The 25,128-nt window shown below is 50.6% G+C and overlaps 1 protein-coding gene across 1 annotated transcript; it reads right to left on the minus strand.

The window, feature by feature from the left end:
* Positions 1-336: 336 nt before the first annotated feature.
* On the minus strand, positions 337-23,996 carry ABI3 (ABI family member 3). Its single transcript, XM_054014371.1, has 8 exons — positions 23,592-23,996; positions 18,616-18,783; positions 16,715-16,891; positions 9,519-9,604; positions 7,503-7,598; positions 4,276-4,475; positions 2,784-2,921; positions 337-2,026 (listed from the first exon to the last, which is right to left on the minus strand). Exons 1-8 carry the CDS (start codon positions 23,706-23,708, stop codon positions 1,860-1,862), a joined length of 1,149 nt encoding a protein of 382 aa, XP_053870346.1. The 5' UTR covers positions 23,709-23,996; the 3' UTR covers positions 337-1,859.
* Positions 23,997-25,128: the final 1,132 nt, after the last annotated feature.

The raw sequence follows: 25,128 nt of genomic DNA on the forward strand, positions 1-25,128 counted from the left end.
GGAAGATTCCTTCTCCCTCTTTTGCCATTCCCACACCCAGCTGGGAGGTGTATGATTAATTCCCCTCTCTCAACACCTAGCTGCTCTCTGAGGAGGCTTTACATGGCCCAAAGATCATTATTTTTGTCTGCTGGCACCAAGAGGGCGAGCCGGCACCATAAACCACCAGTGATCCACTATCTCCACTTTGGAAACCTCGCCTTAAAAAATAAAATACAAAGGGAATTAACTCCCTCGTTTCCAGGCACGTTCCTGGGACGTTTCAGCTACGTTTAAGCAAAGGCAAATCTGCCACTGACATTGCGGCCCATCCACTGCAGCCAGGGGAGACACAAGTTTTTAAAACTCTTTATTAGCAGTGGGCACTTTATCGAAGCAGTGAGGGAGCGAGGATGCAGAGAGGCATGAGCAAGGGCACGGAGCAGAGGACCTGCTCTCAACAGCACCTGGCATTAGAGGGGACCAGGTTCAATGAGCCTCCCTTTCTACTTCCAATGTGCCGCGAGACATCAGCGAGGGGGGTCCCCACGGCGCATTCAGAGCGCACAGGTTGCCCACAATAATTCCATGGGGCAAGGCCCTGGGTGGGGCTTAAAGGCAGGGCTGCCTTTCACTCACTCCAAACCTCAAGGCAATCAGCTGCCATTTTTAGTAAAGAATCACGGGAGGCAAAGCAGAAGCTGCGTCTCTGCTGACATTTGGCAGACAAGGCTCATAATACCCCAAGCAGCAACCTGCCCGGGTACTACATGGCTCGGTAGCGTGACACAGCAGGAAACAAGTGGGCTATTCCCGTGCATTTGAGCCTAGATCTACTAGTTCTGGTTTGTACCACTTAGTCTCGGTGCCAAAGCTCCTTGCGAAACATCCTCTTATCTTCCAACCACCTTCCCCAGTTAATTTTCCATTTCTCATGTCTCTGCCGGGTGAGGCACGGCTGCTCTCCCATCACGCTTTGTGCTGATGGCTTTCCGTGCACCTACGTTAATCTCCACTGCAGCCCTGCGAGGCAGGGAAGCACTGTGCCTGGTTTCCCCCGAGAAACTGGACTTGCTCAAGGTCACCGGAGGACTCTGTCGGAGCTGGGATTCGATCTCTTGCCCATTGCTACTTCTGGGCTTGGGCGGCGCTGGCCCAGGCGGTGGGGAAAAGGCTCTCTGCCAGACCCACTAGAGTCTGCCAAGCACCGTCTAAGCTACTGCAGGAGTCAGGAATGTGGGAGCCTTTGAGGAGCCCCGAGCACTGGGAATCGCAGCACTCCCCACGCCTACCTCTGCCCCCTCTCCCAGCTAGTCACCAGCATTCTGCTACTCAGCCGCATTCGTTCTGGTGGGCGGGAGGGACTGGCTGCAGGCTCCCTGGGGAACCTGGAATAGGAGCCTCTGATCATGGTGCACGTTTAGGGGGTGGAAATAAGAGCTGAGAATAATCAAAGCCTCAAGCAAAGGGATTCCATGCTAAAGGCTTCAATCCTGGTCCCCAGGGGTAAGCAAGGGCAAAACTCCCGCTGAGCTCTGGGGGACTAAGATTTGACCTGAAAGTAGCAGTGCTAAAGCAGGGACTTTCCTGGGCCTCCAAAGCCGCTCCTGATAAGTCTTGGGTTCGGAGAGCTACGTTTCCCTGTTGCTTTCTGCCAGGGATTTGGGCCTGTCTGTGCCCTAGCCCAGGAGAGGAATGGGGGATCTATAATCAGATCAATCTGGATAGAGATAAATTCTGTGGCCAAAGCCAGGGAGATGGAGGTGGCCTCACTGGTTTGGCAGAGAGACTGGGCTCCATTAACCCCGAGGTTGGGGCAGGGTGAAGGAGGAAAACCTCTGCTGGTCCTCAGTGGCGTCATCTCCTGCATCCACGCAGGGTCAGCAGCAAAAAGGTTCCACGTAGTTGCCTGGGAAGAACCCCTCTGCCTCGCTGGTCACGCCCTCGCACCAACCATCCGAGTGCTTCCGGGTCATGTAAATGACGGCCCCTTCTGGGAACGAGAGCTCGTTCTCCTTTTGCTGAGTGTAGGGGTAGAGGGTCACCACTGCAAGGCGAAGGAGGAGCTCAGAATGGGAAGGAAGGAATGACATGGAGCCAGGCTCATTGTGAAAATACATGGGTTGGGGCTCTAAACCTGCACCCAGTCAGAAGGGACTGGCCGAGCTGCATTTCAGCCGAAATGTGCTGGGGGAGAGGGTGGGAGCAGGTCGGTTTCAATCAGGACTTTCTCCACAATGGGGTTTCCTGACCCAAAGCTGATTCGGGGGGAAGCTGTGAAAGGAGAGCGATGCTCCACTCTGCAGTGGCAGAGACAGGCTCCAGAACTACAAATCATTAGCCCCAATAGAGCATTTTTCGTGCACAGATCCCCCTTACAGATGGGGAAACTGAAGTAGCGGGGGCTGTGGGGGTGTGTGGTTTCCCCAAGTCCACACGCAGCAGCATAGTGGCAGAGCTGGGAAGGTTACCTAAGTCCCAGTCCTACCTACAGGACCATGCTGCCCCCTCTATCCATCAGGTGACGGCTCCCTAATTGACCCCAGCTCTTCAGCTTATGCTCAGAAGCACAGAGGGAGGGAGGGCGGAGGGGTATTAGCCCTTTGATCCCTTTACAAGCGATGAGCTAGGTCGCAGGCTACAATGTAACACGCCACCAGGCTGTCAGTGCCCAAGGAATCTAATCAATAAACGAGACCAGGGGGTCGGCTGGTGAGCTGTAGCCCCCCTCCCATTCAGAAAGCTTTGCCCACCCCACTGCTGCAGCCAAACGAAGCAGGGAGGGGGGCGGGGGGACAAGATACCTTTCTCCAAGTAGCTGTCTGGCGCCCATGCAGGTTCCTCTGTACCCAGGGGGGGAGGAGGAGGAGGAGGAGGGGCAAAATCTTCAAACTCTGTCAAGCTTGGAGGAGGCGGAAGGGGGGGCTCCAGGAAGTCGGCACCTGGGGGAAAATCCCCAAAGAATCACTAGGGGGATGAAGTCCTAATTGCAAACCAGGCCAAGCGTTGCCAGCCGTGGTTGTTTTTATCTCAACTGTCCCGGTACTCGGTGGCTGTCTGGAAGCCCCGCCACCTGGCATCGTCTTAACCGGGAAACTCGGCTTTCATTTAAAAAAAACCAGGGTGATTTGTGGGCGGTGGAGGACAGCTTGACAGCAGGGCCGCTTCAGCCTCCAATGCCAGAAATCAGAACGAACCCAAACAGGATTCATTTTCAAATCTGATGATTTTTAAGCTTACCAACTTGTGGGGGCCTGATTCATGATTTAGAAAAAAGCACAACGCTTGGGGCTGGCCACCCTGCGACTGGAGCAGACAGATCAGTTAGGGAAGCCTCTTCCAGTGAATATCTGCTTTTCCTCCATAGAATAACTTCACTGGGGGTTTCAGAGTGGTAGCCGTGGTAGTCTGTATCCGCAAAAAGAACGAGGAGTCCTTGTGGCACCTTCGATTGACCCTATCCAGAGAGCCAGCAGATGGCCTAGGTGCTACGTAGGTTCCACTTAAGCCTCCTATGTTAAGTGGTGCATGCACCTTATCCAGCAGACAATTTCATCCTGTAAGTGGAGATTTGCTGAGGTCTTGGGGCCAACAGCTGAGCTCAGAGATTTGGGCAAAATTTCTGTTCAACAAATAATGGTGGTTTTTTTCCAAACCAAAAAACTTTTTAAACAAAACAAAAAAAGAATTTTCAGAGTCTTCCCGCCCTTTTTGTTACTGAATACAATAAGTGATGTCTATTTTGATTTTATGCTATTTTCTCCCACTTCTTTTTTTTTCTTCTTTATTTTGCCACTCAACTTTTACGGAACTTCCTCAGCGGGGGAAGGTTATTGCATGGCCAAAAGAAAAATGAAACTCAAACTCTGCCACTTTTACGTGCAAAAGCTGGGGCCATTTTGAAAAGTTACGGAGCGTAGTTTCAGGGGTTCGTTTGCCCCTTGGGCCAGGCTGTCACTTTCAAAAACGGCCCCAACTTTGGAAAAGGCAAAAAGAGGTGGGCCTGGGGAAACCATTACGTTCCGACAATTCACAATTTTTCAGGCACTTGTGGAAAAAAATTAATTGAAAAAACGGCTTTGATGCAAAATGGAAACAACTTCCATATTTCATTTTTTCTCCCCAAAATTGTTTTCTATCCTCTTTCAACCAGTTCTGCCTGTAACACCCCAGTGCTACGCTTGGCCACTGATGGTGCAAAGGTTCCAGCACGGCTCAGCATAGGATACCATGCTAGTTGCTAGCTGATAGGGAGCATTCGACCTGAGGATAAGCCGTGTCAAATACAAGCCCTACCTGGCATGGAGAATGGTGGAGGGACATCTGGGAGCGGCATTTCGAAACCGATGGGTGGTGGTTCGGGCATGTCAACAGGAGGCGGAGGGGGAGGTGGAGGGGGAGGCATTGTGTCTAGGTCCAATGGAGGAGGCACTGAGGGCGGCATAGGTTGTGCGACAGGCACCTTGGCATTGAAGTTGCCAGCTGCTCCACTGGAACTGTTGTGGGTATAAATGAGAGAGAGTGACATGGAGTCATATGTAACCAGATTCAAAGAGTGAATGCCAGCAGTCGAGCTAAAGCAGGGGCTGGGCAAATAATGGCCTGCGGGGGACGTCCGGCCCATCAGATGTTTTAATCCGGCCCTCGAGCTCCAGCCGGGAGGGGGTCGGGGGCTTGCCCCGCTCTGCGCGTGCCTTGGTTCCGTTCAGCTCCAGGAAGCGGCAGCATGCCCCCTGCCCTGGGCTCCTATGTGAAGGGGCAGCCAGGGGGCTCTGCATGCTGCCCCCGCCCCAAGCGCCACCCCCGCAGCTCACATTGGCCAGGAACCACGGCCAATGGGAGTTGCAGGGGCAGCGCCTGCCGATGGGGCAGTGTGCAGAGCCTCCTGGCCGGCGCTGTGCCTCTGCGTAGGAGCCAGAGGAGGGATGTGCCACTGCTTCTGGGAGCTGCGGGGGCAGCACCTGCAGACGGGACAGCCGCCGAGCCACCTGGCCATGCCTCCGTGCAGGAGCTGGAGGGGGGACATGCCGCTGCTTCTGGGAGCTGCTTGAGGTAAGCGCCGCCTGGAGCCTGCACCCCTGACCTCCTCCCGTGCCCCAGGGGCCGATTCCCCTCCTGCCCTTCAAACCCCTCAGTCCCAGCCCAGAGCACCCTCATGCACCCCAAACCCTTCATCCCCAGCCCCACCCCAGAACCCGCACCCCCAGCCAGAGCCCTCCCCCTTCCCCTCGCCCCGCACCTCAACCCCCTGCTCCAGCCTGGAGCTCCCTCCCACACTCTGAACTCCTCATTTCTGGCCCCACCCCAGAGCCCACACTCCTAACCGGAGCCCTCACCGAGCCCCCTCCCACACTGCAACCCCCAATTTCAAAAGCATTCATGGCCCACCATACAATTTCCATACCCAGATGTGGCCCTTGGGCCAAAAAGTTTACCCACCCCTGAGCTAAAGAGTAGTCTAGCCTCTCTGTGCTACCGGGTTATACTGAAAATCTGGCTCATTTCCTACCAGCCTCTCTGTGTAAAGGTGCCTGCACCCAGTCAAGAGCCTGCCAAAGTGACCACAAAACTAGCTGCAATAGGTCTGAAACCTCCTCCCATTGCGTCCAAAAGAGGGACACCTGCCTGTACTTGTGTGATTCTGTCTGCCAACTGGATTAGCTGCATCTGCAGATAAGGCGGGATTCAGAAAGGCAGCATTGCTGGGGCAAGGGGCGTAGAGAGGATGGCAGGAGAAGCCTGGGCGTAGTTTTCAAGATCACCAGGCAAGCGACTCTATGCCGAACTTTATTAAAGCACTTTGGGATCCTCCAATGGTCAAATGACCTGCTGCCGTGATTCGATGCATTCCAGATGCAAAGGACGGTTGGACTAAATTCCCAGTAAATAGCACCACTTTTCTCCTAGAGGGAGACACAGTCCAAGCAGGGCACCTGGCCCCCAAGGGAGACTAGGTGCACAAAACACCTGAACTACAGCTCCCATGAGGCACTGCGGGAGCACTTCTCAAGCAAAATATATTTTCCCGCAAGGGCAAAAAAGCCCAATTTCCAACCAGCTCCACCCATTTTGTCCCAGGTCAATGGGAAAAATATCGGGTGAGAAGCTGAATGAAACAGGAGCAGAGGAGACCGAGAACTCAAATGGAAAACACACCCATAATAGGCACGAAGTAGAATCAGTGATTATTCTGTCTCACTAGATGGATTAAAGCTGGTTGAGATATTTTGAGCAAAATGTTTTTCCACTGAAAAATAGTTTTAGTGACGACATCTGAATGTTTCGCACAAAGAGTTTGGTTTTAAACAACATTTTTAATGAAAACATTCAAAACGAAAAGCAAAATGTTTGTTTCATTTTGAATGACTCGTTTCATTTTCATTTTTGATTTCTGGAGTGTGGAATATTTGGTTTGTGTTTTCTTCTCTTTCTCCTTTTTCCATTTTACTTTTTTCCAGCAGAAAAGGAGAGAAATGGGAGGAAAGCCTCCCCTTCCCAACTGAAAACCCTGAAATATTTTGGTTTTCAAAAATTGAAATTATGAATAGAAAAAAAAATGAAAGTTTTAGTTTCAAAATGTTTCTTGCTGGAAAAAAAAACAAACCCCAAACCCTAAAATATGTTGTCAAAAAATTTCAAGTGAAAATGTTTTGGACTTTTTTGCAGGAATTTTTTTTTTTTTTAAAGTCACTCGCTCCAATATAGACCATACACATGGTTCCCATCTGGTTAATCGAGCTTTTGTGTATGGGTGAGTTCTCCTATCCCCAATTCACAGTGTTTGATCTATAGCTGGAAACCCACATTTTCTAAACTTTTCTTGAGCAGTGGTTAAGGGGTGATTGGTTACACTCTATAAATTCCTACAAGGGGAACAAATATTTAATAATGGGCTCCTATCTAGCATAATGAGGTATTGCACGATGCAATGGATGGAAATTGAAACGAGACAAATTCAGACCAGAAATAAGGCATACATCTTTAACGGTGAGCGTAATTAACCATTGGAGCAATTTACCAAGGAGTGTGGTCGATTCTCCATCTCTGACCCTTTTAAAATCAAGATGGGATGTTTTTCTAACAGATCTGCTCTAGGAATGATTTTGGGGAAGTGCTATTGTAATCCACACACCTCCTGAGTGTGGTGCTGTGTCCCCTCTAGTGGCACCAAAACCACTTAAGAGATTAGTGAGTCTGCTCCAGCCTTAGCTAAAGGCCATGTGGTTTTTAGCTCATGCAGTAGAGGCTGATGCATTTAGCTTCAGAGGTCCCAGGTTCGATCCCGCCCACAGACGACTGGGGTCTGGTCACACTATCTCCTGTGCTACACAGGAGGTCAGATCCCAATGGTCCCTTCTGGCCTTGGAGTCTATGAGGCATGAAACAGACACGGTTTTAAACTAGAGAGAGGAACGAATGTTTCCCCAATGTTGCCAGGAGGTTCACTCAGCCCCACATTCCCCTCAAGTCTCCCAGCCCCCGACCAGGATGGCTGATGAGTTCTGGGAGCTTGGGCAAGCTACCTGAGGGATGTTAAAGATGATGTGGAGGACGCCGTTGAGAGTTTGCCTTCCGGAACCACAGGCAGTTGAATGGGCTCTGGGACACGAGAGTTTTTCCTGCAGTCGGGACAGACACAAATCCACAGTCAGACCCCCAGTTCATCTTGGGGAAGAAACTCATTGCCCTTTCTCTGCTGAAAGCAAGGCGTTTTTATTCTGAGTTTGGCCTGAAAGTATCAATGCCAGAGCTGCGGTGATTCGGTGTTAGATTGTCATGATGGTATAAAGAGAATCAGTGTGAGGCAGTGGGCAGATCACTAGACTGGGACCCAAGAGACCTAGGTCCTAGTTTCAGCTCTGTCACTGACCTGCTGGGTGACCTTGGGCAAGTCACTTCCTCTCTGTTTTCCCCTCGCCCTTTTTCCTGTCTAGTCTACTGGGGCAGGGACTGTGTCTCACTATGCGCTTGTACAGCACCAAGCAAAAAGGGGTCCCAGTCTGCCCATAGCAGTAACAGCAAATGGCCTTTTGCACAGAGCAGGGTCCCGTACAACCAGACAGCCAATGAAAAAATTAAACCGGCTTCCCAGAGATGGAAATCTTCACCTTAGATTAAAACTACTCCGTGCGCTTTCAGCCTGACAAATTGAGGCCCTGTGTTCGCCTCCGCCCAGGCCCAGCAAAGGCAGGGGAAATACAACCTCTCCCTTCCCCTGGACTCCACCTGGGTGCCTCACCCGACACCCACGCCCTGCGGCCACGAGGAAACTGGCTGATGACAGTTTTCTACAACAAGCACCAACTTTATGCCACTGACAGAGCTCTGGAGGGCCTGAGAAGGGAGGTCAGTCTCCAGGCCCATTCAATACACTGGGTGGTTTAAAGGCAGCGGGCTACATTCATGAAGAATCCTAGGTGCCAAGCGAACTTTCACTGCAGAAACGTAGGTGCCGAGCAATGCTGGTCACTTAGAGTGCAGGGGCAGTCGGGCAGGGGGTTATGAATCCCCGATTCTGGGATTTAGGTGCCTAAAGTGCCTAAGACCTTTCGTGAATGTAGCCCAGCGTGTCCTTTACAAACAGTTCTTCCCCCAAACGCTACAGCTGCACTAACGGCACAGCTGGAGGAAGAGTTTCCAACGTTTGGAAATGCTGATTTGGCAAAAATCAAAATGTTGCTCTGGGGACGTTCTGCTGTTGTCAACATTTCCCACAGAAAACTATCGAAACCTTTTTGTTTCAACGCAGTTGAAACGTTTCATCTTGTATCCCAGGATGTATTTTATAGTTACTCTGTAATCGCCTACGCAGAACGTTCTGATAAGGTCTAAATGGAATTTTTCCCGAAATGAAATATTCTGGAATATCGTCTCGCAAAAGAGTCCAAGGTTTCTACTTTATCATCCCAATTCAGAATGAAACTAAATTTTGAAATCTCAGCATTTCCCCCTGGGACAGGAACGTGGTCCATGATGAGGGCTCCTAGGTGCTGCACCAATACAAATAATAATCCTTTCATTTTTGGCCAGCTCAGCTGCAAGGCTTGTGGCTATGTCTGGACTAGTATTATTTTGGTCACACTCTAGTCAGGGCACATTTATAAACGGCTTACAAAGGGTTAATGCTATAAGCATGTTACTGATGTGAGTAGACTCTGTTATAGATGGGCATATGCAGGCCAGTAGGTGTTTCAGAGGGTGATAAGCCATGGCTAAAAGCAACCTCCTGACCGATTGGACTCTACAACAAATGATCAATCATTTAGTAAAACATCTATCAATTTTTCATTAACCCTTTCTAGACCCTTTATAAATGGAACCTTACTGTGAAAAGCGTGACCATTATTTGCATAAGGGGCAGTCTCAGGCAGATGTTGAACCTTCGGGAGCTGATCTGAAAGGTTTATTTTCCAGTGGGGAGGGGGGGAATCTTGCCACCTCTTTATCAGGCTTGTGTCTCATTTAGGACAGGACGGTGGGCGGAAAGTAGGGCAGTGGGACTGCCAGGTAGCAAGTGCAAGAGAGTGGTGCCATCTCACCCCAGGGTGCCCGTAGACGGTCCAGATGACATCTTGGATCCTTTCCGAGTCAAGGTTCCCGTTCGTGACAACTGCGTGCTCTGGTCCTACAGCCAGGGAAGAAGAGAGAAAGAATCAGTGGCCGCCTAGAGAGAACAAACCCTGAGAAGCTTGTTTACAAAGACTCACCAACCCAAGGGGTTACTCACAGAGAGGCACGGCTGTGTGTGACCAAGAGCATTCGGATTCTTAAACCTTGTCGAAATTAGGGTTATTTGCACGGGATACGAGTGCAAACCCATAACGCAGACACACTGCATTGGTGCAAAACATGGCGATTTTTCCAGTGCGACTGGCCCAGGTAATTTACCAGTTGCAGTGGTACAGCTGTGGCAGTGCAAAAAACCCTCCAGTGCTGCCAGGGGCCTGAGAGAGAAGCAAATTAATTTGTGCCCCCTGTTAATGATGAGCCGGGTGCTCGCAACAGTCTCCACTTCTAGATTACACAGACAACAAGGCCTTGCTGATGTAAGCCAGGTCTGAATGAATTCTCCCCTGACAGCTAGCTGGGAGGGGGAGAAACTTCAGGAGCAAAGCGTATTTACATGAACACACCCACTCTGCTTAGATATCCAGCGGATAAAGCGGGGTTGCTCAAAGTGATCAATTTTGGCTGGTGTTGGGGTACAAATCGCATTAGTACTGAATGCAGGGGTAGTGAAATGCTGTTACCAATGTTGTTGTCATTATTGTATGAATAAAGGGGAGCAGAACTGTGCTTAACCTGTCCCAAACGAGGGGGTCCACCCTCAGTTGAAAGGACCTCGTTACGCCAGGGGCTCGAATGCCAGAGCCCTGGGAAAGTAAGAGGGGTGGGGACAGGTGTCCCAGCCAGGAGGTGTAGATGCTCTCTAAGGGTCCTGTCTGGTTTAACCTGTTCCTCCACACTGTTCAATGATACAGCTAAACAGGCTTCATTAGGAACCTCTGTGATATGTTAAAGTGCTCCAATGAGAGCTGAAATCACCTGACATGGGGCAGTGTTTCTGCCCAGCCTGCAAAGAGCTGAAAATTACTAAGAGACTGAGCTGCAGAGGTCACAGCAGAAGAGGCGGCTGGCAGCAGAAGGTGGCTGACAGTCAACTGGCGAACGAGTGGGCTGGTGAGGCAGTGAGCAGAACGAGCAGCTGACGAGACAATAAGCAGTTGGTGAGGAACTGCGGCTGGTGGGGCAGCCAGCAGAGAGGAACTGCGGCTGGTGGGGCAGCCAGCAGAGAGGAACCGCGACTGGCAGGGCGGCCTGGTGGCATGGAAGAGTGGCTGGCAGAGCGGGCAGCCAGCCAGAGCAAGTGCAAGCAAGGTGCCCTCTTTCCCAGGTGGGAGGTGAATTCACACAAACGCACCTCTGAACCCTGGGCCCTCGCTGACCCAGGACAACCACTGTGAGTGGGGTATGGTGGGGAAGCAGAGAGGGGCACAGAAAGGAACATTTGGTTGTAGAACTCAAGAACATGAGGCGGAAGGCACTGCCCCACGCACTCTGGGGTGGGGGTCCTGCTCACAGTTTTATGATTATGAATCCTGCTTGTGGCATTCTCCCTAACGAATGTCGTGTGACTTCCCTCCTTTCATTAAACGTTTCTTTTCTGTGCTTGCAAGTGGGGAAGTATTGCCTCCCAGAGGCGCCCAGGGGTGGTGTGCAATTTTCCCAGGCGTGGGGGCTCGAGCCTGTTTTGTGTTGTATTGTTGAAAAGGAACCCCTCGATATTGAACCCGGCCATGGTTGCTGCTGGCTCCACCTGGCAGAAGGGTTACACTGCTAATACTAATGCTTTGTATTTCCTGCATCTTTCATCAGAGGAATGTCGACAGTGGCGTGCTCTGCTCTGTCCAATGTTGATAACAGTCAGCTGTGTGGGTGTGTGCTGGCCTGGCTCTGCGCAGATAGCTGGCACAGCAGACCCCGAGGAAAACCCCAATGACCACAGACTCCGATAAGGTATGAAGGCACCCGGCCAGGTTTATTGCTAAACGAAACACAATCTCTAGCTCCCTGGATCAGATGTCTACAGTTCTTGCTAGTACAGATGTGCTCCCTGACAATGGACCGGCTCAGTCAGTGGCGGGACTTACCATTGCCCCCTAGGCCAGACCAAGAAAACCCCTCAGAGGTCCATTTTTTTTATACAGGTACAAACGAGTTACACATCCCTCCTAACGTATTGAGGTACAACCCCTCTACGTGTCAAGGTGCCGCCTATTACCTTGTACATGTTGGTTGGAACAAAACAACTCTATCCATCATAGTATCCTTTTAACCCTGTCTTTAGGATGGGTCAGCATGTTCCTGTTATCTGAGGGGGAATGTGCTCGTGCTGGAGTGTTCTGGTACCATCCTGACACGTGTGTACATCATTTGTGCCCAGTTCCTTTTAGGTATGTGTGTTTTTGCAGCATCAGCCCTCTTCATGCCATATTCTGTGAGCAGGGCCTGCCTCTTGCTCACAGCTTACCTTTGTTTTATATCAGCAAAGTCTTGACCATTACTTTAGCTCAGGCCTTAGGCCTTAGGCCTCATACCAGGCCTCTGATACAAGCACTACAAAGCATTTTACAAACTTTCATGAATTCTCCAACCATCCCATGTCACCTTCTGAGGGGCAGGGGTAAAGTGTTTGGCCAAGGCCACACAATAAGCCGCGGCAAAGCCGGTGGTATAGGCTGGGTTAAACCTCTATGGCGCTAGTGGGTATAACCACTGCCCTTCATTTAAGATACTATTAAGAAACGGTTAAGCTCCTTTATAGCATCCCCCACCCAAAACACAGGCACACGCAAGTCTGCCCTGGAATTAGAACTATGTGGGCAGAGGGCTTTGCTGGTGATCTTCTGGGGTAAGGGTGGGTGTATATGTGAGAGATAGAGAGAGATGAGACAAGGAGAGAAAGCACACACAAACAGACAGAGCTACGCGCACAGCCTGGACAAGTACAGTGGGGTGCTGGCTAAAAGAGGCCTGGGGTTGTAATCAAAGAAACTATCTCCAGTTGTTTGGTTCCTCTGGTGTTCATGGAATCAGGACTTCGTAACTACACAAGATTGCATCAAAGGGCACCTGCCTCCCGCTGGAACAGCTTGTAAGACCCCAATTTGTGGCTAGCTGCTTGGGTCAGAAGGGGTGGCACTGGAAAGCGGCTCCAGGATTTCCAGCTCTCTTTCATAGCCAGCATGCTATGCTCTCAGCCAGAGCTGGGAATGGAACCCATCCACAACTCCTGCAATTCTGCTCTAGCTAGCGGACTGTACTCCCTTGCTCAGGATCCCAGATGTCCAGCTCCCTGATCTAACCAATAGACCCTACTCCCTCCCAGAGTTTGACATAGGAGTCCTGTCTCACAGGGCTCCCGCTACCCCACACTGCCGAGGGAACCCAGAGAGTCCTGCCATGGCTACACAGATGTAAAGTAAGTTATACGGACAGCGACAGTGTCTTTCAAGTGCGAATGCTGCCCCCCTTTAACTGTCACAACCCACAGTCTTGTTGCTTCCAAGCAGCAGACCTGGCAGCACCGGTAATAGCATGAAGTCTTTTTTCCCTTGTTACCAACAGGCAAAACATCCTAAAATATTAATACGCATTTCAGAATTGCCACTCTCCTCGCTATGCATCGCTGCATGTTTCTTTTGTACCCTGCCAGCACCGTGTGCTAGATCAAAACGAAACAGGACACGCTGTCAATCCACTGAGGAAGTTACACGGCTGCAGCTGGTAGGAGACACATGGTGAGAGAGACAAGGCCAGCAAGCCAATGCACCACTGGTGAGAAGACTCTCGGAAAGACGCCCCTTCAAATGGTGAGCATTGGCACGCGGTGCATCACTTCCTTTGCCAGGCACTTCTCCAGAGGAACAGAGCCCAAACTTGGTAACGCTGGGCTGGGAGTGTCCTACATCTTGTTACACACCAACGCAAAAGGCTGGGTTTCCCCTGGGGTGGAGCAACCACAGGGGCAAATCTGGCCTCTTGATCTGTTCAGACTCTTGTTCACTTTCTCAGGACATTCCTACTGAGCAAAGCACTAGGGTATTTCTGCCCCCGCTGCCCCATATTGGTGCGTGGCTCCTCTTATAAAGTGTCGTGCCTGCTGGAGTGCAGCAGGATGAGTTTATCTGAGAGGCTCGGGAGGAAGATGTCAGAGTAGAAAGATTTTCCTGTCACTTGGCCTGAGGGTCTAGAAGAAAACAAGCAGGCCAAGCACCTTGTCCCGAAGCCGGGACTGGATGGCTCAAGCAGTCAGGATACAGAGCCGGGTTGGAATAAAGTCCATGTTCATAGTGAGCTGTTCAGGGCCCACACTGCTGGGTCTCCGCCCAGCAGCATCCATGCAATCAGCAGAAAGTGGCTCCCTCAGCAGAGCGCCAAACTAACAGGATCGAGAGGCGTGAGCTGAGGCCAGGGTGGAGGAAGGCTGGGCCACCATATTGACAAGCTTGGCTACACATCTTTCTGTGGCTAGCCAGGCTGGACAGCCGTGCAGCCAGTGTCTGTCACCAGTGCCACGTTCACCTGCCCTTTCAAATAGTTAAAGGGAAAAATAATACAAACTGGACAAGCCCAAACCCTAAGAAAAACCCTCCTACTCCGGTAAACGCAGCAGTTTACTAGGGGCCAGGGGCCAAGAGAACATTACCCCACAGGCTAAGACGGTCACATGAATTCACGTACTGCCAGTAGGTGCTGAGGCTCTGACAAGACGGCCATCGGCGTCGCACGGGGAGCTAGGCACGTCGGAAGATCTAGCTTTTATTTAGCTCCCTCGACGGAAGCGAAGCTCATTGGGAAAAAGTCTCACATCTGCCATGTACAAAATAGTACTGAGGAAGTCCTTCAGACCGAGGGGGCTGATCACTTAGCCACAGGGAGCAGCGGAAAGCATGCAAGAGCTGGGTGGAGGAAGCAGCCCTCGGCGCAGTGCTGAGCACGCCGCTGAGAAAGCGGGGGCGATCGTGGGAAAAGAGAGCCCGAGCAGACAACTTCCCGTGTCTGCATTAAGCCAACCGTGGCAGTTTCGATTTCGGGTGGTTACGGTCGTCTCAGATTGCCGGGCACCTAGCTGATGAAACCCTCACGCATGGGGATTTTTTTTTTCTTTTTGGTTTCTTAAAGGTGATTCACAAAGGAGAAAAAAAAATAGGGCTTGTTATGGCACTTTTGCTACTTTCAGAAGAAATACCTGAAGGGATTCAGGCATCCTCTCCCCTGGAGAACTCGCTGGGCGACTGGAGAACTGAGTGGATTATAACACTACAAATACCAAGGGAGCAACATCAGAGTCGCCAAGAGAAGAAAGGATTTTTAGCCGGTGTCTCAAAAGCAGCAACAACAAAGTGCATAATGGCTATTGAATCGAAAACCTGGGGGAGCAAAGTTCCTTGGTAAGAACTCAGCATCCCTCCCCTCCCCGACTCCTGACACAGCCAAGAAGTTCTCCATCAAAAACAGGGAAGGCAAAAAATAAATAAATAAATAAAATAAGCCGCAGCAGAAAGACACCCTTGCAGATCATTTTACTACGTCGTATAAAAAGGGGCACAAATCCATTTTCTTTTTCTTTGGCAAATCTGAGCAATACGCGCCAGGGAGACAGCAATGCAGCACCCAGAGAGATGTAGAGGATGGGTGGCCCAGTGGTTAGGCCAAATAGCAGATCACGCCAACACCACCTTTACCCCTTCCACTCTGGCTCCAGCTCCTGCCAAGGCTTCCATCTCTCATCGAGCTCTGCTCCTGTTCCTTTCAAAGAGGAAGAGGAGGACTGGACTGTGGCTCACCAGAGGACGCTAGCTGTCCACAAAGGAAGCGCTTAGAGACGCTGTGTCTGTCTGCCTGTCTCTGCGTGAGTCATCAGAACTCCTGGTGTGTCTCACATACACTCACGCAACCCCACCAAACTCACGAAGCTTGTCCAACTGGTGAGGGCAGGATTTGGACTCTGGTGTTTTCTACAGCAATTTTCTTGTGACTGGATTGTAATGTCTGGGTAAAATCCCTTCCATCCCTTTTATTGGGACTCTGGAATGGCTGACTGAGAGGCAGACATTGCAAGGTTTTATACAAGACCCTACTTCACATTGGGATTGGACGCTTTGGGATTGGGATTGTTGCGTCATCTGGATCAGCTGCAATGTTGGCTGCATTCAGGGAGGTGTGTGGGCTAGTGGCTAGAGCAGGGCTCCAGGAGAATTCTGGATTCTTTTCCCACTTCTGCCACTGACTCACTTTGCGGCCCCAGGCAACTCACTTCATCTCGCTATGCCTCAGGTCCTCCACCTGTTGTGGTGGGATAATAATTCCCTACCTTGCAGGAGTGTTTGAAGGGTTAGTTAATGTCTGTAAAACATGGTGGAGCCTCTTGAATCAAAGGGAAAAGTTACATACTCTGAGTGCACCATAACACTTCAACTAGCAGAAGAAGGTCTAGCATGACCCAAGGGCTGGAAGCTGAAGCTAGACAAATTAAGACTGGAAATGAGGCATACATTTTTAACTGTGAGAGTTATTAACCATTGGAAGAATTTACCAAGGGTCATAGTGGATTCTCCGTCCCTGGCAATTTTTAAATCAAGTTTAGATGTTTTTCTACAAGAAAATCCTCCAGGAATGATTTTGGGGCAGTTCTCTGGCCTGTGCTCTACAGGACGTCAGACTAGATGAATCTATGAAGAGGGAATAAAGAGGAATTCAGTGAAGCTGAGAGCTCTTTACCTTAGTCCGATAGGCCAAGACTTTCAGAGGCGACGCGCGAGTCAGGGTGCCTGACTTGCCAGACATTGAGGACGGCTGATTTTCACAGGGCCAGGCGCTCAGCACTTTCTAAACCCGGCCTTTTCAGGTGTGTCAAGTTGGGCCCCCAAAGAAAAATTGGAGGACCTCAAACAAAATTAATACTTTCAAACTGACGACCATACTCTTCTACGGCCGGGTTGGATTATTGTGATCATCTAGCAGCCTGACCTGTGTAGCACCCATCACGGAATCTCACCCAGAGATTCCTCCAGTGCAATGAGTCTTCCCTGCGATGTAAGCAACACCATCAATCCCAATAACTGCCAACTGAACTAGCGCCTCTTTCGTTATTGAGCCTGAGTGTGATCACTTCAAGCTCCCCGTGACCTGGGACACAGCAGGCTGGATTTCACCTGGGGTTTTTTCTGACCTTTATCCCATGACCGACGTCATCCAGGATGCTGAAGTTGAGGGGTTTCCTGTAGTAAGCTTCCAGGGGTTCCTGGTATGTTGGATAGATGATTTTCTGGTAGTGGGGGGGCCTCTTGCAGACTGTCAGCGTTCCAATCTCCCGACGAGCCACTTTCTCCTTGTGCACGTCCACCATCTTTAGAGAGAGACAATCGTCACCCATCACTTTCCCCACCAGGGCCTTTCCTCTTGGAGGAACCACAAACCCCTGTCGTTATCCCACTAAGAGGCATGAGTTTCTACATCTGAAATTCGTGGGGCTCCAGAAGCACTCTTCCCCCTAAACAAGAGGCTCTTGTGTGGAGACCACAGGCCTGGGAGCCAGGACTCCTGGGGCCTCTTCCCAGCTCTGCAATGGTCCTTAAGTCCCAACCCCTCTCGGTGCCTCAGTTTCCCCATCTATAAAGGTGGGGGTTGAGGGGCCAGGGAAGGGTTGCTGCCTCCCGGGGAGGGGTGGTGAAACTTAATGAGGGCCTGCTCCTGAACTCCGTGGTGCAGTTCCCACACTTTAATGCTGCAGGATCAGGCATGTGGGGGCAGATGCTGAGCTGAGGTAAATGGACACAGTTCCATTGACATCAATGGAGCTACACCAATTTGCACCTGCTGATGATCTGGCCCTTCACGTTCAGAAAGTCCTTTGAGAGCCTCACTCATGACAAGCAAAGCGCCCAGCTCTTCGCAGCATTTAATCCATTCCTCTGCAGTTTCTTGAGCAGGTTCCCCACCCCCCCTAAATTATTATTCTCCAGCTAACAGGAAAGTTACCAGGCAACTTTCACGCACAGGAAAAGGGCTGGCTGTGACTGAACGCTCGACACGCATCCGTAGACTCCAGGAGGACAAGGATGGGGGTGGGGAGCAGTCAGATACACACCGTCTTGCTGGGCAGAGAGTCAAGCCCTTCAGCCAGCTATGGGGCCGTCTTTCCTTTGCGGTAAGGGACGGCCCACACGAAGTTAGCAGCTCGCTATTCTGTGTGTCAAACTGAACAGGAGCAATTCCTGCAGGGCTTTCCCGCTTGTGGGGCCAAGGGGTCTTCGTGACACTTGCCTGCGTTGCAGGGTGTGCACGTGGGCTCGAAAACTGCTCTCGCTTACGTCCCAGCACAGGATTCTCAGGAGGTGCGGAGCACCCACGACTCCATTCAAACTCAGTGGGAGCGGCAAGCGGTCAGCCCCGCCCCCTGTGAAAATCAGGCCCCACTGTGTCCCCAAAGGGATCTGGGGCCTTTTGAAGGATCGCCAATTATTCTTCATGCTATGACAGCACCTAAGTGGCTTGATCAGGGAGGACAACCTCATTGTGCTCGGCCCACATATACAGAGGACGGCTGTAGCCCCACCAATAGGAGTGACTGCAGGCTATAATTATGGAGTGGGGCACGTACAGTAGAAATCCCCCCCATGCCGGTATCAAACCCCACTTGAGCCAACAGCAGGATTTCAACCCCAGACTTTCAGCACTGAAAACACGAGCCTCTACCACATGAGCTAAAGGAGCGCTTTCATCAGCTGCCAATATAAACCTCTCCTGTGGACCAACCCCTCGCCTGGCGTCAAAGAGCCACATGTTTAGCGTGGCCCACCTGTGTGCAGCGCAGAGATCAGAGGCAGCGGATGAGGAGTCGGAGAGTATGTCACCGCTGCAATCAGAGGGGCGATGATCTAGCTGGCTCGTGTAACAAGTGAAGCTGTGGCAGCATGGGCTTGTACTCAAGCGGTTAGCCCATGCGGCTGCGGATTCTTTGCTGTTATTCACCATCTAGATCAAAGCTAGCTCGGGGATGTCTCCACGTGCTGTAGTGTAGACGTACCCAGGGTGAACCACCCCCATTGTCTCTAGGCATTTCCCACCCACCTGCGCAACGCAGCAGACGTTGGCTTCCACCTGGTGGAGTTCACTTGCATGCAGGTCCAACAGTTGGAGGATGTTGCTGGCTAGATTGCTGATCTGGTATGCGACGCTAGCCAAGGACTGGGCACTGTAAGCCATGGTCTCCTCCAGGGCTTTCCTCTTGTCTGTTGCCTGGAACAGAAAAAAAAAAGGTTTGGGAGTCACCCTGGCCAGACTCTGACACCACCGTGATGGAGCAATATAAGAACCCAACCGAACGGGAGAGCCAGGAGACCTGTGTGGTCTCAGTGTCCGTAGGCTTCTCTGCCATTCTACCACTATAATCTTTAAGACGTTTTGGACTGGAGAGGCTCAGGGACTCGGGACTTGGATACCGGCCCTTTGGTATCTAGGCCAACAGTTCTGGTGTCTCGATGGAGGAGGCCAGTTTTCGTTTACATGGGAATGAAGAGCTGGTGTAAGGTGCTGGAGTGACCGCTCTGAAGACTACTTGCCCTGGGGATAAACACAGCATGGGTAGCGTCCGTGCAGACTCCTTCTCCTCCCTGTACTATCCCCAGCTAACATGCCTAGATGCTGCTCTGAAGAAACTGCCCTCTATCTCCATGGGCCATTTGTTCCTGGCTTCTCCACTAAGACAGCCAACAAGGGGGCCAAATGTGACATAGACACTTGGACCCAGGAACTAATCTACTACCACCAACTGCATTCACACAGTCCACCAATCAGCCTTCAGCTGTCAGTGGTGAAACAGATTGGATAGTGTCTATGTGAACCACTGCCCTTTGCTGGATGGATCAGAACTGCTCGGCTGTATGTGTCATAAGCCCTCTACTGTCATGGAACATAAGAACGGCCATACTGGGTCAGACCAAAGGTCCATCTAACCCAGTGTCCTGTCTTTCAACAGTGGCCAACGCCAGGTGCCCCAGAGGGAGTGAACAGAACAGGTAATCATCAAGTGATCCATCCCCTGTCGCCCATTCTCAGCTTCTGGCAAACAGAGGCTAGGGACACCATCCCTGCCCATCCTGGCTAATAGCTATTGATGGACCTATCCTCCATGAATTTATCTAGTTCTTTTTTGAACCCTGTTATAGTCTTGGCCTTCACAACATTCTCTGGCAAAGAGTTCCACTGTTTGACTGGGCATTGTGTGAAAAAATACTTCCTTTTGTTTGTTTTAAACCTGCTGCCTATTCATTTCATTTGGTGACCCCCTAGTTCTTGTGTTATGAGAAGTAAATAACACTTCTTTATTTACTTTCTCCACACCAGTCATGTTTTTATAGACCTCAATCATATCCCCCCTTAGTCATCTCTTTTCCGAGCTGAAAAGTCCTAGCCTCTTTAATCTCTCCTCATATGGGACCTGTTCCAAACCCATAATCATTTTAGTTGCCCTTTTCTGAACTTTTTCTAATGCCAGTATATCTTTTTTGAGAGGAGATGACCACATCTGCAACAGTATTCAAGATGTGGGCGTACCATTAATTTATATAGAGGCAATAGGATATTTTCTGTCTTATTATCAATCCCTTTCTTAATGATTCCCAACATTCTGTTGGCTTCTTTGACGCCGCTGCACATTGAGTGGATGTTTTCAGAGACCGATCCACAGTGACTCCAAGATCTCTTTCTTGAGTGGTAACTGCTAATTTAGACCCCATCATTTTATATGTGTTGTTGGGATTGTGTTTTCCAATGTACATTACTTTGCACATGGAAATTCCTCTCTAGTTCAAAGGTTAAATGCCTGCTTGTTTTGGAGCAGGAAAATCCCATGTTATATCCCCACCATCACTTTGAAGTCCTGAGAGGCCAGAGTTTGAGACAACAATGAACCAGGGCCACAGGCAGAGCTGAAAGGTCCCATCGCCCAGCCCCAGCTCATTAGCGTGATTCCTTTTACAAAGAGCAAACTGGGTGGTGTCCCTGGTCAATTAGACCCTGAGGAGGATAGTTTATTGCTGGCAAGGGGTGGGGCTCTCAGGAATCAGAGCCAACTGACTGGGCGAAGGCGCCTTTAGAGACGATGTCTTTTAATTGGCGTCGGGCTTAATTTTAAGATGTTTCCTTCTGCTTTCCAAATGCATCAAACTTCCTTCAGCTGCGTCGACAGAACAAGAGCAGGTCACTGACACTCATTACTCAGGGACACTTGTCTCTGCCTGAAACTACACCGCCATTTCCCTCCAGCCCCACCCTGGCCTTGACAGGAGGATAAAGGCAGCTGTTAATCCCTGTTCGTTGGTATTGTATCCGTGCTGGTCCCAGGATATTAGAGAGACAAGGTGGCTGAGAGAATATCTTCTATGGCACCAACTTCTGGTGGTGAAAGAGACAAGCTTTCGAGCTACACACACCTTCCCAGACCTGAAGAATAGCTCTGTGGAGCCTGACAGCTTGTCTCTTTCACCACCAGAAGTTGGTGCCATAAAAGATATTCCCTTGCTCGCCTTGTCTTGCTGTTACTCCAGACAGGGACGCCAGGGTGTTCTCACTTGGGAAGCGGAAACAAAACACCTAGGCTACGTCTACACTACGGCCTACGTGGGCAAAACTTATGTCGCACAGGGGTGTGAATATTCCACGGACATAAACATTGGTGTGCACAGCGCTATGTCAGCGGGAGAGCTGCTCCCGCTGACATAGCTACCGCCGCTCATGGAGGTGGGTTTTTTTATGCTGACAGGAGAGCTCTCTCCTGTCGGCATAGAGCGGCTTCACCAGGCGCACAGCAGCTGTACGCGGTACAGCTGTGCCGCTGTATGTATAGACATGGCCGGGACGTGCTGGAAATGGGTCTTCCGTTCCAGATGACCTGAGTGGAAACGAATGAACACTTGATGCAAAGGGCTCTGCGGTCAATGGTGAGTCTCCCATTGACTCTAATGGGCTTTGGATCAAGCTATAAAACCCCCATCTTCTGTGGGAACTGAAGGGAACAAACCAAGAGTCTTAGGTAGGCTGCACCACTGTTTGCCTGTTGCTGTGTGACTGCAAGCTGTCCTCTTCTCAAGCTAAGCAGGGTCAGGTAAGCTTAGTTCTTAGATGCAGTCCTCTCGGGAAACCCTCAGCAGTGCTAGCCATGTGGTAGATAACGTTCTCTGAGTCAGTGCGTCCTCACGGTGTTAGCACACCTCCGCCCCGGGTGCTGATTTTCACAGAATATACAAAACCAAGCTGCCGGCCACCTGTGGTCATTCAAGATTCACTTCAATCATTGCTGTTTTCACAACAGCACAAGTGCTACCCTTGGTGTCCTGCCCAAATTCCAGCTCGAACAATTACATTCTGTGTATTGAAATTCCACCTCTGTTTTCAACTGGACACATTGTGATTCTTCTCTTTGTGCCCCGAATGGTTGTGTGGTACCATCTGTGTTCCACCCCAGAAGTGGCTGCATTTAAGAGTGACTAGTTTAATCCCTCACACCACGAGTTTGTACAGCCCTTTAGAATCCATATGGACCAAAGGTGGTTAAGACACACTGGACTTTGACTCCGCACACCAGGATTTAAATCTTGCTTCTGCCACAGACTCCCTGTATCTCAGTTCCCCACCTATAAAATGAGGATAACGCTCCCCTGGTTTATTTGGATTTAACTGCTTTGGCAGAGCACCCCCCAACAAAGATCCCTGATCTCAGCTGAGGCCTCTAGGTGCTACCACAATGCAAAAGAAATAAGCCTAGATACCAAGATCGTTCTCCACTCCCATCTGGAGAAAGGAAGGAGGTGGGTTTTAATTCCCAGGTTGCACATGGAAGGGAATAACGCTGCAATTTCTTCAATGAAGCAGTCACAAAAGAAGACAGCTGCTCCCTCAAGAACTATCACGGAAACATTGTGGCAGTGACTAAGCCAGAAACTGCAAAGCGGAGGCTGCCGCTTGCAGCTCTCGGGGTTCTGCTATTTCACAGGTGCGTGAGCTGAGCACCGAGTTTCAGCTTTTACCTCTGCGTTTCCTGACACGTGATTTTTGGGGTCACCGCGTGGAACAATCTCCTCCCCCCCCCCCCGCTGTATGTGAATAATTGGTCACTCTTCGCCTTTAAAAACTTATCTAGAAATTATGGTTGATCTAGTCTTTATCGCCATATAGTACAGCGCTTATACTTACAGACCATCAGGGTGGGCTTGTCGTTAAGACTGGATGTAGAGACAGAAAATCCAGGTTCAATCCCCAGCTCTGCCACCCACGGACCCCGTGACCTTGGGCACGTCACTTCACCCACCTGTACCTTAGTTCCCCATCAGTAAATGGGGGTAACACTTTCTACTTAGCTAAGCTCATTGAGCTCTAAAGTGGAAAAGTGCTATATAGATTATTATTATTATTGTGCTAGGCACTGTACAAACACACAGGGCTTGTCTTCGCTATGGAAAAAGGTTTGTCCTTCACTCGAGTTAGCTAGTGCAAGATAGAAGCCTAGTGAAGCGCAGGCAGATGCTAGGTTCACAGACATTTGCAGGTCAAGTTAAAGACCAGACTCCCCAGGGGTTGAATTTGAGTTAAGAACACATCTTTCCCCCCTGTGCCCCACCACAGTGAAGACATGGTCTCTCTGCACCTCGGAGCTTACAATCTAAGGACACAAGACACCAAGACACAGTAGATGGAGTGGTTTCTCGAAGATGACTGAGACCAGAATCCGGGTCTTTCAAGTTCCAGCCCAGTGCACTAGTCACTGGACCATACTGTCTCTCCAAAGGTAAGATGATTTTCTTTCCTTCTCTTTTTACTCTGCACAGACAGCCCCATCTGATCCTTTGCATAAGAGCGTCCGAAGTTTTCATACCCCTAACAGCATGCCCAAGATCTCTGCGCCTACAGCATCATGCTTCTGCCCCTCCGGGGCACATGCCCAATCAACCTAGGGGAAGCCCAGCACACACTCTCCCCAGTCCCTGAATGCCTGCTGCAGCGCCATGAAGCTCAGCATGGTGTGCTGGGGCCAGAGAGCACACACCTACCTGCATGTAGTTGTTCTCACAGTAGTCGGCCACTTTGTGAAGTTTGCTGTAATTCTCCCTCAGGACTTGCCTGGCAGAGGGGATTTCAGTCTGCTGAAGTTTCTGCAATTCAGACATGCTGCTGCTTTGCTCTGTTCCCACTTCCTTCTCTGCGAGAGCTGCTGTCCTAGCCTGGTGTTTTGAACCTTGCAGCTCTCAGACACGCTGGTGCTGTCATTGGCTGGGGAGGAGCTCAGTCACGCTTCAACTGCCTTCACCAGCAGTGAACCTTTTCCTTTGCATCTCACAGAGAGAACTGAGGACCTCGGTCATCTGCCTCAGATTCACTATGCACTGGTCACTTGCTCAGCCACCCTGGGGGTTAATTCAAAGAGACCCGACTTCCAGCTCCTAATCACCCTTGGTTCCTTGCATCCCAGCCCCTGATCTGGAGGCTGACTGATACAAAGAGAAACCAAGGCGATCGGAATAACTCAGGAAACTTCGGAATTGCCAGGAGAGGAAACTATTATTTTAGCCCTGGGTCTGTTTACTGATTGCTCCAAATGGGTTCCCACGTTCTGTAGGACAGAGGAATTGCAACACGAACTGGGCTGCAGCAAGGGGGGAAACTGGTGTCAAACCATTGGTCTGATCCTCTTGGGGAATGGGTGGATGGAAGAGGAGCAACGGAGACAGGGATACGCAGCCACCATGGGAAGCTCTGGGGACCAGGCGAGAGAAAAGCAGCAGTGATAAAGGATGTGAGTCATGTTCCCGCTGGCAGAAAAGTAAGTGGGCGGTGGAAAAAGAAGCATTTCCAAGAAGAACCCAGCAGCTAGGAAGCTAAACTATCAGGCAACAGCAGGCTCCTTAGGTATCGACTCGTGTCCCACTCCTGCCATCTGCTTGAGGCGTTTGTTCCTATGTTCATAGCCGAACCTGGGTGCATTGCTTGGTGCTCTCTACAGCTGCAGCTCCTCTGTAGCGCATCAAGGGGGTCAAATCTTGGCCTTACTGAAACCAACGAGTGGGGAGTTAGAGACGAATGCAATACAGCAGTGGGGTTCCATCCTCATATTCAGCGGGACCAACGTTTCCAGGAGAGACAGGCCTGAACCAACCCCTCAGATCGAAACAGCCCTGAACTTGGGCAGTTCAAAACCCAACAGATATTTGTGCCATGGGCTCACCTCCGCTTTCCAAAGAACATGCAGGGCCTGGCATCACTCCACATGCTACATAGCCGTTGCCCCTTCACTCAGTCATAAACAAAGCTTTAACCTGGTTATGGGCCAGTCTACACTATAATGTGCAACAATGGGGCTCTTCCATTCCAGCCCCCCTGTGCTGCGCTGCCACTTTATCTCCCTAGCTGGAGATTCTCCCAATGTGAGCAAGTCCCCATTGACATAGAGCCAGTTTAGTCTGTTCCTACTCTACCCCAGAGCACAGGGGATGCGACCACAGTGCTGCTGAGCTCAAGCTGTTTTCCAATCGGCAGATGGCCCCTTGGGGGCCGTAGCCAGTTGGTGCACTTTAGAGCAGCTCCTAGGCT

The sequence above is a fragment of the Malaclemys terrapin genome, chromosome 25 (genome assembly GCF_027887155.1).
Source record: "Malaclemys terrapin pileata isolate rMalTer1 chromosome 25, rMalTer1.hap1, whole genome shotgun sequence".
Lineage (NCBI taxonomy): Eukaryota > Metazoa > Chordata > Testudines > Emydidae > Malaclemys > Malaclemys terrapin.

What these genes read in the sequence shown, in the direction of transcription:
- ABI3 (XM_054014371.1), bottom strand. Translation starts at nt 23,708, where the DNA reads ATGTCTGAATTGCAGAAACTTCAGCAGACTGAAATCCCCTCTGCCAGG. An exon ending in ACGTCGGTCATGGGATAAAG is followed by an intron (nt 9,605 to 16,714) that starts GTCAGAAAAAAC and finishes CCCTGGCTGTAG; the next exon opens with GACCAGAGCACGCAGTTGTC. An exon ending in AGACAGCTACTTGGAGAAAG is followed by an intron (nt 2,027 to 2,783) that starts GTATCTTGTCCC and finishes TTCGCCTTGCAG; the next exon opens with TGGTGACCCTCTACCCCTAC.